The 18,784-nt window shown below is 45.5% G+C and overlaps 1 protein-coding gene across 1 annotated transcript in view; it reads right to left on the reverse strand.

Annotated features, from left to right (window-relative positions):
* Positions 1 to 18,784, reverse strand: part of LOC144932208 (receptor-type tyrosine-protein phosphatase beta-like) — a 39,026-nt gene that overhangs the window by 17,624 nt on the left and 2,618 nt on the right. Inside the window, exons 2-7 of the mRNA XM_078856156.1 lie at positions 6,954 to 7,293; positions 5,332 to 5,604; positions 2,731 to 3,003; positions 2,242 to 2,514; positions 699 to 968; positions 211 to 483 (exon numbers count right to left, since the gene is read on the reverse strand). Of these exons, the coding sequence (XP_078712282.1) occupies positions 211 to 483; positions 699 to 968; positions 2,242 to 2,514; positions 2,731 to 3,003; positions 5,332 to 5,604; positions 6,954 to 7,293 (1,702 nt within the window). The remainder of the gene's footprint in view (positions 1 to 210; positions 484 to 698; positions 969 to 2,241; positions 2,515 to 2,730; positions 3,004 to 5,331; positions 5,605 to 6,953; positions 7,294 to 18,784) is intronic.

The raw sequence follows: 18,784 nt of genomic DNA on the forward strand, positions 1-18,784 counted from the left end.
CTGTGGAGATGGTGCCTACCACGATATCCATGGACAATGAATGGCCACTGATGGTAAGGAGCACTGCACCAATGTTAAATTGAACAGTGATACACTGAAGCTGGCACTGAGATACAATCATATATTAACTGTTGAAGGTGACGACAGTTGACAAAGTGATGCATTTGTCTTTAATGACAATGTTATCATTTTGTAGGTGTGTAGACTCACATGTGCGCATTTCAGCAGCCACTTCAGTGCTATTACAGTCTCCACTCACTGTGGTGACATGGACTTGGTAATGCCGGCCCGGCACTAGATCATTAAAGGTGTCCTCAGTGGTGCCATTTGATAGCTTTCCTGATCTGACCACCGATTCATTGGTTGTGTCCACCAGTTCAACTGTGTAATGAGTCACATCCCCAGCGGCGCCGGTGAAGTTCACTGTCAGGTTGGTTGTGGTGTCCTTATTTTCAAGAGTCACATTTTGAACGATTTCAGGAACTGCAACATAAAGACATGCACACGAGGTCAACAATGGTGGTGCCTGTTCAGCAGCACTTTAGTAGAGGCTTCACCTTCCCCAGTCAGAATGTTGCAGATTTAAGTCTTGCACAAGGATCAGCCCATCGTTGATTGAGAATACATTCGTATGAATTATTCTTCTTGTTTTCTTTACTTAAAAAAAGTGCGATGACTTTTTTCGTGTGCAGACTTACCTGTGCACATTTCAGCAGTCACTGGAAGGCTGGCACAGTTTCCACTCATTGTGGTGACATGGACTTTGTAACGCCGGCCCGGGGTCAGACCATCAAAGATGGACACAGTTGTGTCGTTTGGAAGATCTGACATGATCACCGATCCATTCGTTGTGTCCTCCAATTCAACAGTGTAATGAGTCACATCCTCAATGGCCTTGGTGAAGTTTACTGTCAGGTTGTTGGTGGTGCCGAAATTTTCAAGAGTAACACTTTGAACGGTTTCAGGAACTGCAACATAAAGACATGCACACGAGATAAACAATGGTGGTGCCTTGACTTAAAGCTTTCATGACTGCAGGAATTCATATTCTTTGGGTCTTTCGGTAAAGTCACGTAGATAGAAAAAGAAAAAAAACCAAAACAAAATCAGCAGGCGAATTGCTGAGGCAGAAGAAATATAGCGTAAGAACTGCTGCAACAAGAGGTTATATAGCAACCTAAGGGTAAGTGGGCGGGCCAGAGATGGAATTTGCATGTAAATGTAAGATCAGAGAGCCGGATATACCTCAGCCATTGTATTGCTAGAGATGAGCATGTCAATCTGTTAATGTAACCCCACGACTGCAGTGCTGAAGAAGCCATTGTATTGCTCGAGATTGCTCTCGTTGTTTAATCGGCTGAATGTCTCACTGGCACGACCACCGTTGCGGTGGTTCTCTTGCGTTGACGTGCTGGTCTCTCTCAGTGCAGCGGCCAACGACGCAGCTTTTTGTTGCCCACGAGGTGGCGTTGTGCCCGGTTCTCTGACACTGACATGCAAATCTTCTCATTAACACAACCGCTGCTGCGGGAGCCGTCTCACATTGACCTGCTAACAGAACCGGCCCTAGACCTTTGGGGGCCCTAAGCAAAATTTGGTTGGAGGCCCCTTTGATGTATGATTTTTTTCACCCACTCGCTAGCAGTGACTCTAGGGGGCCCTCTGCTGGCCACGGGGCCCTTTGCAATTGCAAGGGTCGCTTAGTGGCTGGGCCGGCTCTGCCTGCTAATCTCTAATCTCGAGCAAATACAATGGGTTATTCAGCACTGCAGTCATGGGGTTACATTAACAGATTGACATGCTCATCTCTAGCAATACAATGGCTGAGGTATATCTGGCTCTGCGATCTTACATTTACTTGCAAATTCCATCTCTAGCCCCGCCCACTTACCCTTGGGTTGCTATTTCACCTCTTACTGCAGCAGTTCTTATGCTATATACCTTCTGCCTCAGCAGTTCGCCTGCTGTATTTTTTCACCTGAAGACGATTGCTTGTGTTGCGATCGAAACGTCGTGATTTTTTTTTTCTACGTGACTTTACCGAAAGACCCAAAGAGAATGGTGGTGCCTGCTCAGTGGCACTTTGGTAGAGGACTAACCTTGCTCAGGCAGAATTCTGCACATCTAAATCTTGCTCAGGGATCAGCCATTCGCCGATAGAGAATACATTGATATGAATGATTTGTTTTGTGTTCTTTATTTTTAAAATAGTGTGATGACTTTTTTCGCGTGCAGACTTACCTGTGCACATTTCAGCAGTCACTGAAGGGCTGACACAGTCCCCACTTACTGTGGTCACAATGACCCGGTAAAGACGGCCCGCGGTCAGACCATTAAAAATGGACACAGTTGCGTCGCTTGATAGATTTTCTGACTTGACCACAGATTCATTAGTCGTGTCCACCAGTTGAACTGTGTAATGAGTCACATCCTCAGTGGCGCTGAGGAAGTTTACTGTCAGGTTGTTGGTGGTGCCGTTATTATCAAGAGTAATACTTTGAACGGTTTGAGGAACTGCAACACAAAGACATGCACATGAGATAAACATTGGTGGTGCCTGTTCAGTGGCGCTTTGGTAGAGGACTAACCTTCCTCAGTCAGATTTCTGCACATCTAAATCTTGCTCAGGGTTCAGCCCATCGTCGATAGAAAATACATTGATATGAATGATTCGTCTTGTGTTCTTTACTTTAAAAAAGGTGCAATGACTTATTTCGTATGCAGATTTACCTGTGCACATTTCAGCAGTCACTGGAGGGCTGGTACAGTTTCCACTCTCTGTGGTGACATTGACTCGATAACGCCGGCCCGCGGTCAGACCATTAAAGATGTACACAGTTGTGTCATTTGATAGATTTTCTGGCTTGACCACCGATCCATTGGTTGTGTCCTCCAATTCAACTACGTAATGAGTCACATCCCCAGCGGCGCTGGTGAAGTTTACTGTCAGGTTGTTAGTGGTGCCCTTATTTTCAAGAGTCAGATTTTGAACAGTGTGAGGAACTGCAACATAAAACACACACGAGATAAACAATGGCGGTGGCTGTGAAGGGCCATCTTGTTGACAAAGGGGTGGATCAGTTGGTACAGTCCACCCAGTCACAACAGGAAAGCTGCACATTTACAATTTATTCACAGTGTCCAATCAGCCCCTTATCCATTCGGGGTCCGTAAAACAAAGTACTATTTTGCGAGGCACCAACAGTGGTTAGCCTAATGAGACCATGGCTCCGACTATGGATCCATGTAATTTCCACCATTGAAATGAGTGCTATCCCATAGCTCATTTGAGCAAACTATACAACTATAATAATTGTTTTATTTTACCAGGTTAAGCCCACTGAGCTATTAACAAATTTTGCAGAAACGACCTGGCCACAAATGATAGCTCAACGAAGTGGCTTATCACGTGGAAATTTATAGCAGCCAAAAACTCGAAACAAATCTTTTAAAATATGGAGGGAAAAACCGGAGGACCCGGAGAAAAATCCACGCGACCACGGGGAGATCATGCAAACTCCAAATATACAAGCATCAGGGTCGGAATCAAACCCACGACCTCCTGCATACCAGGTGATGGAGATAACATCTCACCACCACGGTGCCCCAAGCAGATACATCTTACATTTGAACCAAGATATTCTTAAAGATATGTTCTCAGTTTATGCTTGTGTGTGTGTGTACAGACTTTTCCGTGCACATATCATAAGCCTATTTAATAGATTTTACAGTGAATTATATGGGATGCTGGAAGCTTGAATTAAGGACCTGCCTTTTGGGCAGGTATATGAATCCTTAATTCATCCTTAAGCATAATGAATCCTTCATAAAATCACCGTATATATACATTTTATAGGATGCTGTCATTAAGTCAACAAACACCTTTGGATTGGGAACAGATGGTTTCATCTGCACCGTACACACCCACACACCAGTAGATGAGTGATCTTATACTGGAATGCTGGTCAGGACCCCACTGACAATCGTCATCGAGACACGGTCAAGCTTGCCAGGCGTGAGGCTCTCGATGAGGGCCTCGGTTTTGTTATTCGATAGAATGCTGTTAAATTTCGATTTAAAGCTTTCGTGACTGCAGGGATTCATCTTCTTGGTTCTTTCGGTAAAGTCACGTAGAATGGAAACAATAAAAATAATAAAATAAAACATAATAAAATAATTCTCACGACGTTTCGGCCACAACGCAACTAGCCGTCATCAGGTGAAGACCAGGTCTGTCGGGGAGACAGTCTGTCGGGGAGACAGACCTGGTCTTCACCTGATGACGGCTGCTTGCGTTGTGGCCGAAACGTCGTGAGAATTATTTTATTATGTTTTATTTTATTAGAATGCTGTTGTTTATGACAGATGCAGTCATAGCATCAAACAGATTAACGTTATAAAAGTCCACATCACCAATGGCCCTGAAGACGTTCACACGCTGGGGAGTTTGAGCTGCCTATATTGGCAACAGTCAATCGGGTAACAGGTGCTGGAACTATGAAACAACACAAAGCAAAACAAAACTGAAATAGACACATTACATTTGACAAACATATACGAGAGAACATAAGCATGTTAACAACAACAACCACAACGCTGAAATTGTTAAGAAGAATAATAAGTGGGTTTGTGCGGAACGTTTCTAGAAGGGATGTTGGCCGGTGGTCGAGACTTATGACAGAGTGGCAGCCAAAGGGGTGAAACACAGCAGAAAGGTCGACCACCAAGGAGATGGAGCAACAAGATCAACTCGCGTGACCGAGATGGATTGTGACATCGCATAGACCACGAGGGATGGCGACAGCGTGGACAGGCAATGTACAGTATGTTGAACTTCTTTCGCACCGTACGTAGCAAACCATGCTAAGCGGAGGTGCAGAGGAAGGACAACAAACTAAACACAAAAATCAGTTCTAAAGAAATTGGCTTTCAATTTAGATTTAAAAGTGCAAAGCTCCAGTGGCTTCCGAATAGCGTTCCAGACGGCCGCAGAAGCACATCTGAAAACTCGCGATGCAGTGACCCGTCTTTGTTTGATGGATAGCCAAAAGTCGCTTCGAGTATGACTGCAAATTTACCTGATGGTTTATGCGCCCTGTTGAGATCAGAAAGGTGTTGTGGTTCATTTGTGGCAAGCACTTTGTGTGTAAATGAGTGCGACCTTATAACGTATTAATTCGGCAACTGGAAGCCAATGCAGCTAAGCGAGCACTGGACGGACACGGTCGGATCTTGCAATATCCATCACGACACGTGCCAAATAAATGTTGTACACGCTGTATGGTTCGTGTTGATGCGATGACAACATGGGAATAGATCCTGGCTGCGTACCTGTGCACATTTCCTCTTCCACACCGGTGCTGTTCAGGTCTCCACTGACAGTTGTGACTTTTGCTCGATACAGCCTGCCCGCAGTGAGGTCCGTGAAGGTTTGTTCCGTTGTTGAATTTTGGAGAATGTACGCCTGGACTACAGAGCCACTCTGTCCGTCCACGAGATCAACTGCATATGAATCCACATCTCCGATGGCCGATTGGAAGCTCAGGTGGAGGCTGTTTGTGGAGCCATTATTGTCCAATATTACATTTGAAACAGGAGCAGGCACTGCAAAACACAAACGAGTGCAACGTGTTACAAGACAACGTTTATACATTGAAAACGCATGTATTTGTTTGGTGTGCACGTGTGTTGTTTCGTTTTGCATACATGTAACTAATATGCAAATTTGAACCGGTTTAAACCAGTTTTTATGGGTTAACCTGACCCTCCCTTCCCAAGTTGGACTCCCCTGATTTTCAGTATGCGAAACACATCGTGAAGGCTCTAACCCCTCCAATTAGACCGTCTTTCCAGAGGTGTGACCGGCATCTGGCGGCGATAGCTGTCGAATCTTGCCGCTGTGCCTGTCCTTCACAGGTCACCGCTGTCACACTGGGAAGGGTGTCTTGGGTATGTTAACTTTCCCCCCCCCCCCCCCACTGGAAGGGAAGGGGTGGGAAAATAAACGTCTGTGGATTCAGGCGTCTCCAGGAGCAGCCCAGAACAGAGTACGTCTGTCAATTCTTCTCCGCTGATCCCCCAAAACGAACGCGCCGTTGTTAAAACACACGCTTCAAATAATGTATCGACCATGGGAATGCCAATCACGAGATTCCCAGAAAAAAACCCCATGTACTGTGTTAACTGGAAAGGAGATGGATCATGAAAAATGTATTAGAGATTTGTTTTGGGTTAGATCGTGTAAATATAAATATGTCGTGAAACCCGCCACCACCCGACACAGCCAATTATTAAGGTTTGTCACGTAAACAAAACATGCCAATCCATTCCTAGTTCAGCACAGCACAAAATGTACAATTTGATGAAAATTCAACTTTGCTAATTTTTTATTCCATCCTCCTGCCACTCCCCCCCCTCCTCCATATTAAAAACTTGTCACACAACAAATATAAAGTTTAATGGACCAAAGAAAATAAAAAAATATTACCACTCAATGTAAAGAAGTTTGTCACGAGGTTAGTTTCACGTTAGCATGGTTGGCTATGTACGGTGTGAAAGAATTTCAACATACATTACTGAGCTATTTTTTTATTTCACCAGGTAAGGCCCACTGAGCTACATTATATAGCGTTTTTTTCAGAAGCGATTTGGCCACAAATGATAGCTCAACGAAGTGGCTTATCATGTGGAAATGTATAGCAGCTAAAATACTTTAAACGCATATTGATAAATGTGGAGGGAAAAACCAGAGGACCTGGAGAAAAATCCACGTGACCACGGGGAGAGGGACACCGCAAACTCCAAGTATACATCAGGCGTTAGGGTCGGGATCGAAACCACGACCTCCTGCATACCAGGCGAGGTAGTTAACATCTCGCCACCGTGGCACCCCATGTACATACATACGCCATGCTAAAACTAGGCATCCCTTTTGCACAACTGTAACATCTTACTTGTCTGCGTATTGTTGTTCCACCTGACGACTGTTTGCAGCCAGATGGTGACCGTGTAGCCGGCTCCGGGGACGAGGTTGGTCAAGTTCGCTAGGTAGGGATCACTCGGCGTGCTGCAAGTGCTCGATACATTTCCCCCACGGGAGCCACTCGCTGCACCAGAAGAGTTGGTGGCGTAGATGACGTTGTAGCGGCCCTCAATACACGCGGCTCCGTCTCTCCACGTCAATTCCACGGTCGTCTCAATCACGGTAACATGAACATCCAGGGGGGGCTCAGGTGTGGTGGTGGCGGTGGTGGGGATGACTGTTGGGTTAGCAGTAGTCTGTCCGAACCCGCCCTGTATGGAAACGATCAAAAGCAAAATTAAATATTTAGCAAAAGATATCATCACAAGCACGGTCTTAGGCACATCGCAGATGTACAGCGTGGTTCAAGATGTCTCGAGACTCCAAAATCAATTGACCCCTAAAATGTTTGTCTCCCTTTGTATATTCATTTGTGTTAAATAAACCTTACTTATTAACAACAATTTGGAGAATTAAATTGGGGTCACAAGACATCTGGACCAAACCGCGTACTGTGTGGTCCATATGGGTGGTGGCACCAATGTCCTTTCCACAGTGTACATCCAACATTTGCACGTAAAAACATTTGTCAATAATAGTGGCAAGACGAGGTCACCGGCAATGTCAATAACACCATTAATCATACGATGAATGCCATCAGCGTTGAATGTTTTTGTTAGCTTGGTTCATCACATTTTTCCAAGCACAACCCATCTGTGAAACTCGCGAGCCCCTGGCCGCCTCCTTTTCCCTGCCATTTCTCTGAAGTTCGGCCCGGCCCAGATCTCTCGTGAGGCCAAACCACCGGCCGAGATTCCGTGAAGCGTGCAAGATATGGGGGGTGGGCACTGGACGTTGATAGAGTCACAAAGGGACTCATTAAAGCCCAGTATTAAAACTACTTAAATGGCTGACGGATGTCCATGGGTGTCGTGGGTGTTGATGGCGAGCGCCGGTTGGGTCGGATCTCCCGGCCGTGGCAGTTGAAGCAATGGGGGGCACGCGTGGCGTAAGTCTCTGTCCACCCAGCAAGTACGCAGTCCACACTGTAACGGAGTTATGTTGCAGTTCGTCGATCGGGAGTGTTCCGTGTGGTGGAGGGAAGTGTTAGTCCAGTGATGCTCTCCAATGATACGGGGGCGCCCCCGCGGTGGCGAGATGTTAACTCCCTCGCCTGGTGTACAGGTGGCCGTGGCTTCAATCCCGACCCTGGCGCCTGCTGTATATTTGGAGTTTGCGGTGTCTCTCTCTCTCCACCCCGTGGTCGCGTGGATTTTTCTCCGGCTCCTCTGGTTTATTCCCTCCACATTTAGAATCAACATCACCGCGCGTTTAAGAGTATACGGGAGCTATAATAGAGGTTTTTGGGTCAGATCGCGTAATTATATAAACGTGTCGTTAAAACCCGCCACCACCCGACACAGCCAACTCATAAGGGTTGTCACGTAAACAGAACGTGGCCAATTCGTCACTGGTACAGCACACCGGTGTGTTGGAGAGCCAAGCCACAATATTTACAAACCGAGTACGACGTTTCGCCAGTAATTACTACTAGTTACTGGCGAAACGTTCTGTTCAAGTTGGCTGTGTCGGGTGGCGGCGTGTTTTAACGACACATTTATATATTTACGCGATCTAACCCAAAAACCTCTATTATGGATGATATTGGTCACGAAAGCCTACGTGTTAGACTATTTGGGGGCTGCGATACATTTCCACACGATAATACACTTTGTTGAGCTATCATTTGTGGCCAGATCGCTTTTAAAAAAAGAGCTACTGTATATAGCTCAGTGGGCCTTAACTGGCAAAATAATTGTTTTTTTTTTCTGTCAAGACATCTTGGCCGGTGTGGAATAGTGTCATTGTCTCTAGAGTTCCTTCGAGTAGAGGCCCTTCTGCTAGCAGCGACTTGAGAAAGTAATTGTCGTGTGATGTCGACAAATGGTGAATCCAACCGATCGGGTTTCGAGTTAATTTTGTCTAAGCAGGTGAGAACTCAAGCAATCAAATGCCCCGAACTGAACGTGTGAATCAATCGTGAACACATTTTCTTAGTTTTTTTCGGTAAAGTCACGTAGGTAAAAAAATAAAAATAAAATTAATAAAAGTAAAATAAAAATCACGACGTTCTGGAGGTTCCACCTGAAGACGGAAGCTTGTGTTGCCTCCGAAACGTCGTGATTTTGATTTTATTTTAATTTTAATTTTTTACCTACGTGACTTTACCGAAAAAACTGAAGAATATGAATCATTGCAGTCACGAAAGCTTCAAATCTAGAATCGTGGACACTGCACTGCCTCCACATTTTAATTAGAGAGACAGCAGCGTAGAGGTCCGGAGTAGACACCAGAATGCAAATACTGTTTTGTTTTGAACATTGACCAGGAAATGAGCGTCAATGTGTAAACAGTAGTCGACGGGGCTTCTTTCCTAAGAACCATTCTGTAACGATGAACTCAAATGCGCAAACGGGGCTCGAATGTAAAAAAAAACCCAACAGCCTTGAGCCAGTGATGGACGTTCCTCATTTCTGTGGCAGAGCTGAGTCTGGCTGTATATATGTATGTACAGCGTGGTCCACGTGTCTTGCGACCCGACAATTCATTGACCGCTTTAAACTATTGTCATTGTAGTGCGTATTTAATGTGGCGCTGCACTCTGATGTTGTAAGAGTGTTGTTATAACAATTAGTGTTGTTATAACAACTCTATATTTATTTAAAGTTGCGCATTTTGATGTGACGTCACCTTTCTCAAACCCCTCGTCACACATCGTCACAAAAATATGACCCCCCACCCAGGTGCGTGACGTCATTTATGGACGGCCCCTTACATCGAGTTTAGTGAGACATTGGTTTAGGAGTGAGAGTTTCATGATTTGAAAATAACATTTCAGACAACTTTTAAGATTATTATGACTACCTTTTTGAAACCGATGACAGCCTGCGTCTCAAGACTTTTCAGGAGGGTCCTGCCAAGTTTTCAGAATAGGATGCAAAGTTACTGATGTGTGTCATTCCATCCGAGTTATTTGCAGCATTGGGATGATTGGCTAATACCAGTGACACTGTATGCGGTTATTTTTTGCGATGATTGGAAAACGGAGAACCCGGACGAAACCCATTAAGAGCAGTGGCAGTAAATACACACTCCACTCAGTCATCTTCTTGGTTCTTTCGGTAAAGTCACGTAGAAGGGAAACAATAAAATAATAAAAATAAAACATTATAAAATAATTCTCACGACGTTTCGGCCACAACGCAAGCAGCCGTCTTCCCGACAGACCTGGTCTTCACCTGAGGACGGCTGCTTGCGTTGTGGCCGAAACGTCGTGAGAATTGTATTATATTATGTTTTATTTGTATTATTGTATTATTTCCCTTCTACGTGACTTTACCGAAAGAACCAAGAAGATGAATCCCTGCAGTCGCGACAGCTTTAAATAGAAATTTAAATCCACTCAGGCACTCACGTCAGGAATCGAACCCAGGGCCATCTTGTTGAGCCACCTTTACGCCTAAAGTTGTGGGTAATCAGTCATCTAACCAGGAAGTGTGTTTTCATTACTTGAGCACACTGTCAATCAATTAGGTCTGCAATTAAGATTAAACAATGTATTAATCTTTCTTGATAACGATGCTTGTGAAATGTCGTGTGCCCTGGGTTCTAGGATAAAACGACTCCTTCACCCGGGCTGGGACGGTTGGTGATGATGCAGCAACGTGCTTATGTACAACCATTGACGTATTCCATAAATAAGACATATTTTACTTCAGTAAAATTTCTTGCTGTGGTTGTCACACCTGATGATGATTGCTTGTGTTGCAATCGAAACGTCGTGATTTAATTGATTTATTGTAACTTATTTTTAAATCCTTTATATTAAGTTCGCTTGCTTGCTTAGGACCGTGCAAATCTTTCGGTCATTTTAACCCACTTCCCGTGATCCAATCGAGCTGACATTTTCCACACAGACTCGTTGTGCGTGACAATTAATGTTCGTGAAAAGTTTTTTCCAAAATTTTACACTTTTTAGGACAAAAATATTATATTTAATTACCAATTGCTTAATGGTGCAATGCAATCATCTGACCCATAGGTGGCAGCCATCTCAAGCCAGGGGACGAAAGGACTCTAGCCGCCACGCATATAAAGGATTTATAGTGAAAAACTTTGTTTTTACGGGTTATACTTTTTTTCTTTACCTACGTGACCTTACGAAAGGACCAAACAGTATCATCCCTCGTCGATCGGTACCAGGCTCTGAGCCAGTCATCTGCTCTCGGATCAATCCCCTTGCCGTGTGGGGGTTCTTAGGGATTATTTGACCATTCTTCACCACGCAGGCCTGTAAGAGGTGGTTAAGGTGAGTAAGGTGAGGGAGCCTCGATGTGGAATCATAGAATCACAGTTATAATACTGGTAGGAACCTCCTGGTTACACCAGCCCACAGGGGATTATTGTGTCCGTCCGTCGTGCAGGGAGGGGTTGGGTGGGGAGGGAGGGGCTGGGTGGGGAGGGGAGGGTGGGGAGGGGCTGGGTGGGGAGGGTGGGGCTGGGTGGGGAGGGGAGGGTGGAGAGGGGCTGGGTGGGGAGGGGCTGGGTGGGGAGGGTGGGGCTGGGTGGGGAGGGGAGGGGCTGGTCACCCCGTGGTGCCCTTATAAAACTCAACGTTTAACCTACTCACGCCGGCTTGTGCCCGCCCTCACAGTCGGGCATATTTGCGGAATACACCACGCCGCCGTTGACCCTGGCCATTGACCGAGCAACCCAACGTTACTACCAGCTCCCTCCGCAGCAGGAATGTGTTACTGTATTTTGCTTCGCTACCTGGACTCAATGACCAGTTCAAAGTCGCCTCACTTTATTGTGGTTTAGGTGCCCAGTTTCAAAGGTTAAATATGATGAAGATATGCCTCGTGAATTCCGCAGTCTACAACAGTATAAACAATGTATCCTTCTTTGCACAAAGTGGTACTAATTTTATCTACCCTGCAGAGATAACAGCCCCAGTCGATCTCTGACCACGATTGGAACTTATAACCCTCTGCTCGTGGGTCAAGTGCTCTGCTACACCGTCACAGTATCAGACCATTAGCCCGTTGTGTAACACACCTTAAGTGAAATATACCGCGATGGACAATGGCTTAAAAATAGGAGCTCGGGGTTGCACTTAGGTTGATTGTAAAGCTAACCCCAGGGCTTCATTTCAAGTGGGTCTGTCTGGATCAGGCACCCGCGAAATATGTTCCTGCGCCCGGCACACCACACCCAGTATACCGCTCGTTATGGTTGTGCGGCTGCTTCGCACGTGCCACTGATCTGACATAATCCAGTCGACCAGCGACCCGGAAAATATTCAGCGAGGAAATTACGCCCTGAACCAGGCCTTACATGAAAAAAATGTACAAAGTATTTTTATTGCTTAGGCCTTTAAAACTTTGCCATCTGGTAAGCCTAATTCTGGTTTCACGCGTAATTAAATGGTTAATATCTGCAGTGCGAAGTGCATTTATGCTGTAAACAGCTCATGCAGAATAACAATTTGTTAAGAGTTCAAGGTGCGGCCCGGCAATTGCTTTACTGCTGACGGAAGGGCTTTTACGAGAGCAAACTCGAGAGGGAATTTCACCTACTCTTCCATGCTGACCAGACGTGTTGGAAGAAGCGGGTGTGTACCAGTGACGTGCGGTGAAGTCAATGGCTGGGGAGGCACTGGCTAGTGTCAGAGCCAGATTCACACACTAAGGGGGGCGTGGCCTCACGGAGGGGGCGTGTTAGACACGTCCCCCTCAGTGAGGCAGATGTGATAGCTGCCTCCCCTGGTGCTTTTCAATTGCAGTTTCATGACGAGACCAGCGAGCCTAAATATCTGTATACACATAAGTGAAATAAGTTACCTGGAGTATGGAAGGCGAGGACATGAAATGAAGGGGTCTACAAACATTACATTGGTGACATACTGAGATAGTAACAGGCGCTCCATCCAGTTACTGAGGGGTTGCACAATCAGAGGGGAGGCTGAGCTCGTCGCTGCCTCACCTCTCGTCTCTTCCTGTATTTTCAGCGGAGCTCCGCAAATTTGGCGATTTTGACTATAAAAATTATTGGAATCATACAGAAATGAAATTTATAACACAGATCAGTTGAAAAATCTTAATATTTATTTGATTTGATTATTCTTTTTTTTACTTTTCATAACAGCTATTTTCATTGGAGTATGCCTCCCCTTCCTCCCCTGACCGCACGTCCCTGGTGTGTACCCACACTTTACCCCACCACACGCGACCTACCGATCGACTAATCAATTATACCTGCTGGGTCGGTGGACAGAGACAGGGGATTGGGATTTGAGAAACTTGCACGCTTGCTGCAAGTTCCAGTGTGCTAACCATTACACCACCGTGCCCTGTACTGAAACTTGTTTTTTGTTACCATGATGACGCAGCTCTGCAAGACTCGGATTCGTCTTCGACATGATGTCTTCCTTTTTTCAAGTTCGAATAACCATGCTCAATTTTTTGCAATGTATCGACTCTTATTTATTATATGCTCTTTGGTTCTTTCGGTAAAGTCACGTAGGTATAAAATAAAATAAATCACGACGTTTCGGGCGCAACACTAGCGTCCATCATCTGGTTATTTATTTATTACACCTTCACTGGTGCTATTTGTTGCTGGTCACTTAACGTTTATGGCCTTTAGGGCCTGTGCTCGACAACTGTCATTAAAAACAAAGAAAATCCCTTTGCTTTAATTTGAGTCAGTTTATAAATACCTTTCATTTCTCTCGGGGGTATGTTTAATCACCAATATCAACACATGGATACACTATACTGTATGTGATGTTTCTATATTGTTAAATTTAACCAACTACAAGTCAATCTCTCTCTGCCCTGAAAACAGGCCATTGTCTAAAACGTCGACCTGCTGTATATTTTCCCGTTTCAAGGCATGCAATGTTCATGACAAACGTGGCGTGTTTTTAGAGTCGGGCCTTGTAAGTCAACCGTCTAAACGTAGTGACTTGAGGTGCCGTGTTGGCAAGAAGTTAACTACCTCGCTTGTTATACTGGAGCTCGTGGGTTTGATCCCGATCCCGACCCTGACGCCTGCTGTATATTTGGAGTTTGCATGTCTCTCTCCCCATGGTCGCATGGATTTTTCTCCGGGCCCTCCGGTTTTTCCCTCCACATTTAGAAACATGCATTCAGAGTATTTGGCTGCTATAAATTTCCACGCGATAAACCTCTTCGTTGAGCTATCATTTGTGGCCAGGCCGCTTCTAAAAAAATGCTACATAGCTCAGTGGGCCTTTCCTGGTAAAATGTGTTATAGTGTTTCTTAAATGGGTGGCGTCTGCCTATAAATCTGAAAACAGGATTAGTTTAACAGACTGCTGATGAGAACCTAAAAGGGTCGCACCCAGTCCATAGTTTGCCTGCCTAAACAAATTCTGAAATCAAACATGAGTCTTCAAGGCTCATTGCCTGATGGACTAGAACTTGTATTAATTTTACTCATAAGTTAGACACATTTAGGCTTAAACGAGTCACTTTAGGCGTGAAAACAAACCTAAGGGGAGCAGTGGTGGCAGTGGTAAACGCGCTGTTGTATGAACTCTGAAAACCAGAGTAACATAGATTCAAGATCCACGGCTAATATCAGTGGCCAGCAGCATCTACACCGCTCCTGGGCACCTCCATTACACCAACACACACAATGACAGTATAACACGTGGTAGGCTTTTGCGACCAATATCATTCATAATAGAGGTTTTTTGGGGTTAGAACGTGTAAATATATAAATGTGTCGTTAAAACCCGCGACCACCTGACACAGCCAACTAGTAAGGGTTGTCACGTAAACAGAACGTGCCAATTCGTCACTAGCACAGCACACCGGTGTGTTGGAGAGCCAAGCCACAACATTTACAATCTGAGTACGAAGTTTCGCCAGTAATTACAACCAGTTTCATCAGGCGACAGCCAGATTTGTGGAGAAGTCCACCTGTTTCGTTCCTTATATAGAGGCGTAGATGTGGTGACCACGCTTCAGCGCTCTTGCGCCACGTGGAGGGGGATCACACACAATGACGACCAGCGTGGTGAAGTATGGTCAAACAACCGCCACGCCACCGCAACCAACACGGCATGGGGACGGGGGGCTTCATCCAGCGGTGGATCTACAACGAGCTGTTAATGTTTGTTTTTAACGAACCCGAAGGCAGTAATCCTCCTGTAAAACATTCGTTCTTAGCGCTGGACCTCAGTCTTCATTGCGCAAAGTACAATCGGTGGAAGCCCCTAAACCCGTCTTCAACTTTGCCCCCTGGGTGCGTGCGTTCGTGAGCTCGACTCGCAGCTTCCTGCTGATTGCGAGTGACTCAGGGCACAACGGTGTCCTTTGTATATCCAGAAGAGTACATTGCATCACCGCGTCGATGAAAATCCCAATGTTACGCTCATCACACGCGCGTGTCGAGTTGGTCGCGCGCGCGCGCACGTGCGTGCAGATGAATTCATATTTTTCGTTGATTTTAATTGGCATTTTAATGTATCTTGATTTGAAGCTTTCGAGACTGCAGGAATCTATACTCTTTAGTTCTTTCGGTAAAGTCACCTCGTTAATAACTGTGTGACTTTAATTCCTTCGGTAAAGTCACGTAGTTAGAAACGATGTGACTTGACCGAAAGAACAAAAGAGTATTTTAATGTATGTCACGTTTTTGCGTGACCCCCGCAGCCCCCGAGAGGCGCTTTCAGTTCCATCGAATCGGAGGGACGCGAATCGAACCGCGCGGCACTTTTACCGCAGCATTTTCTCAGGGCAGAAACAAAAAGTTGTGCTGACGAATATCAGGATCTTACCCCCCCACCCCCCCCACTGCTCTCGTGGGTACAGATCATGGGAATTTCCTCTTTCAGATCACACAAAAAAACAGGCGCGTTGACATTAACTACCCTAGCCACGCGGTTCACTGCCGCGCCCGGTTACCATAGTTCGCTCAGAGATAACGTGTTGTCGCCATGACGACCGGCAGTCACGGTTGCCATGGTTTGCTCAGAGATAACGTGTCGTCGCCATAACGACCGGCCATCACGGTTACCATGGTTTGCTCAGAGATAACGTGTCGTCGCCATGACGACCGGCAGTCACGGTTGCCATGGTTCGCTCAGAGATAACGTGTCGTCGCCATGACGACCGGCAGTCACGGTTGCCATGGTTTGCTCAGAGATAACGTGTCGTCGCCATGACGACCGGCCATCACGGTTACCATGGTTTGCTCAGAGATAACGTGTCGTCGCCATGACGACCGGCAGTCACGGTTGCCATGGTTCGCTCAGAGATAACGTGTCGTCGCCATGACGACCGGCAGTCACGGTTGCCATGGTTCGCTCAGAGATAACGTGTCGTCGCCATGACGACCGGCAGTCACGGTTGCCATGGTTTGCTCAGAGATAACGTGTCGTCGCCATGACGACCGGCAGTCACGGTTACCATAAAATTACCTCTACGTCCCCTCTCCCCCCCACCTCGTGTTTGAAGAGACGTTGCAATAATTGACGATTTCCGTAATTACCGAGATGAAGACGCACCCCGAACTTTTTGCCCGGTGTCAATAAAACGTGACACGCAACATTACAGGCTCTTGAGCACACGCACACCCAGGGACACGTGGACAATATTTTAAGACTTGCACCCCCACCCCACATCTCTCTTACAACTTCTCCGCTAACACACAGGAGTGACGTAGGGGAGAGGGGGGGAGTACGTCGGATAATGTGGAGAATGTGGTCCATAATACCGTTTTACGATTGCAGTCCACATCGAGGTTGTGTCCATTAAGGGGCCATCCATTGAGTGCGTACGCATGGAGGGCGTAGAGGGGCGGGTTAACCCAAATGCGTACGCTTGCGTATGGGGGGAGGGGGTCTACTGACGATGTACGTACGCATAGGAAACGGGGGGGGGGGGGGTGAAGCCTCGATAATAATTTGTCTACATTGGCCTTCAAAAGAGTTAGATAGTCCGACGGTGTGGACGATCTGTTTGCTTAAACACGTGAATATTATTAATCCTTGATCGTTTCTGCGTGGATTAAATATCGGCCGTTCTATAGGATTCGGGGGGGGGGGGGGGGTGCGTCATTACGCAGGTGGTGAGGGGGGGTCAAAAGTCCGCGTGCGTACAGGGAGGGGAGGAGTTGTCAAGTCTTGACAGATTTTTGTGGACCTACTCAATGGGTGGCCCCTAAGGCAATTTTGTGCGTGGATAACACTGGTCAACACACTTTTTCTGGCATAAACTATTCCAACGGTAATTTTGTGGTGCTGATTCCAAATCTGGCATCAGTTTTTGTCTATCACATCATGTTTTTGAGATATCAAATATTGCATTTTTCAATAAAAACTGCAGGAGAAAAATATTAAATAAATGTGGATATCTACATAAAATTATATTATAAACACTCTATCCTGAAAATACAGCACCATATTTTAACACTAAAGCAGTCACTGCCTCGCAACAACTTGCAATCATAAGTGACAGAGTTAATTTCGGGTAAAATCAATTAAAATGGGGTATGCCGATAGCATAAAAATGATGTGATAGAGCAAATCTGAGATCAGATTTGGAATCAGCACCCTGAAATTAGTCTAAAACAGCTGCAAAAGTCCAGGCCAGAAAAAAAATGTTTTTTTTGTTGACCAGTGTAATGTAGCCACTTTTCAGTTTACCACGCTCTTTTGTTTTGGAGGGGGAGGGGTTCTGTAACTTTTAAGACTTCTGAGTTTGTGTTTCTGTTTGTATTCACATGCATTTATTGACACAACTTCTTGAGATGATGTTTCCATTTCGATGCTATATAAACTAAAAGCAAACTCTGTTTACGTTCTTTTTTTTTGCTCGTTTCTCCAAATTATATTCCAATTAAATCATGGACACAATGTCATGAAATGGAGGATTTACCATTTTGAACTCTGCAGCGAGCGGAGCATCACGCTGTGTTCTAAAGTCGCCGCGGAGAATGGCATCATAGAACCACATCGCAAGCGACTTCAACGAACCTCTCCTATCCACGGTAGAGGGCGCATACCTTTGCATACATGATGTAAGTAGTGGCACGTATACATCCAACAGACAATTAAGTCTCAGATTTTAAATAATCCAAATTAAGTCAAATGTAGTCGTGCAGTCGTTTGGTGACGGGGCTGGTTAATTCGCGAGCAGCTGAAATCCAGAAACAAGCCCAGGTCGTAACAAATTCGGACTAAGTGTCTCTTGACCTACTAAGACACCCAACCAACTCGAATTATATTATTATTATTGTAAACCGGTCAAATAAATGCCACAATTTGAATTGTAACAGGCTGATTTTCCCATAAAATAAGTACTGTTAATGTTACAGAAAGTGGTGTTTATGATCTGGCTTCACGAGCTTTTTACTGTATGGGCTGTTTTAATAACGCAAGCTGGCACAGAGGGGGAACTCCTCGCTCCGATTGTGATGATAGGCGAGTGGGGGGGATACTTTAACATAGTGTGATGCACTGCTAGCTGAATCCGACTGTTTTCTAATAGCAAGCCGTGTGCTCCCAGAATTGCACAATATGGATACAATTCAACAGTGACTACAGTTTGGCATTTTGGGTTGATGTTGTGAGTCATTAAAACAAAAATCAAGTTGCTCCCGAAAGCGTTTTCATGGCGAGTGGTTTATGTACTGCATTGTAGTCTTTCATCCCCGGCCAAGTTTCAT

Source organism: Lampetra fluviatilis, chromosome 5 (assembly GCF_964198595.1).
Source record: "Lampetra fluviatilis chromosome 5, kcLamFluv1.1, whole genome shotgun sequence".
Lineage (NCBI taxonomy): Eukaryota > Metazoa > Chordata > Hyperoartia > Petromyzontiformes > Petromyzontidae > Lampetra > Lampetra fluviatilis.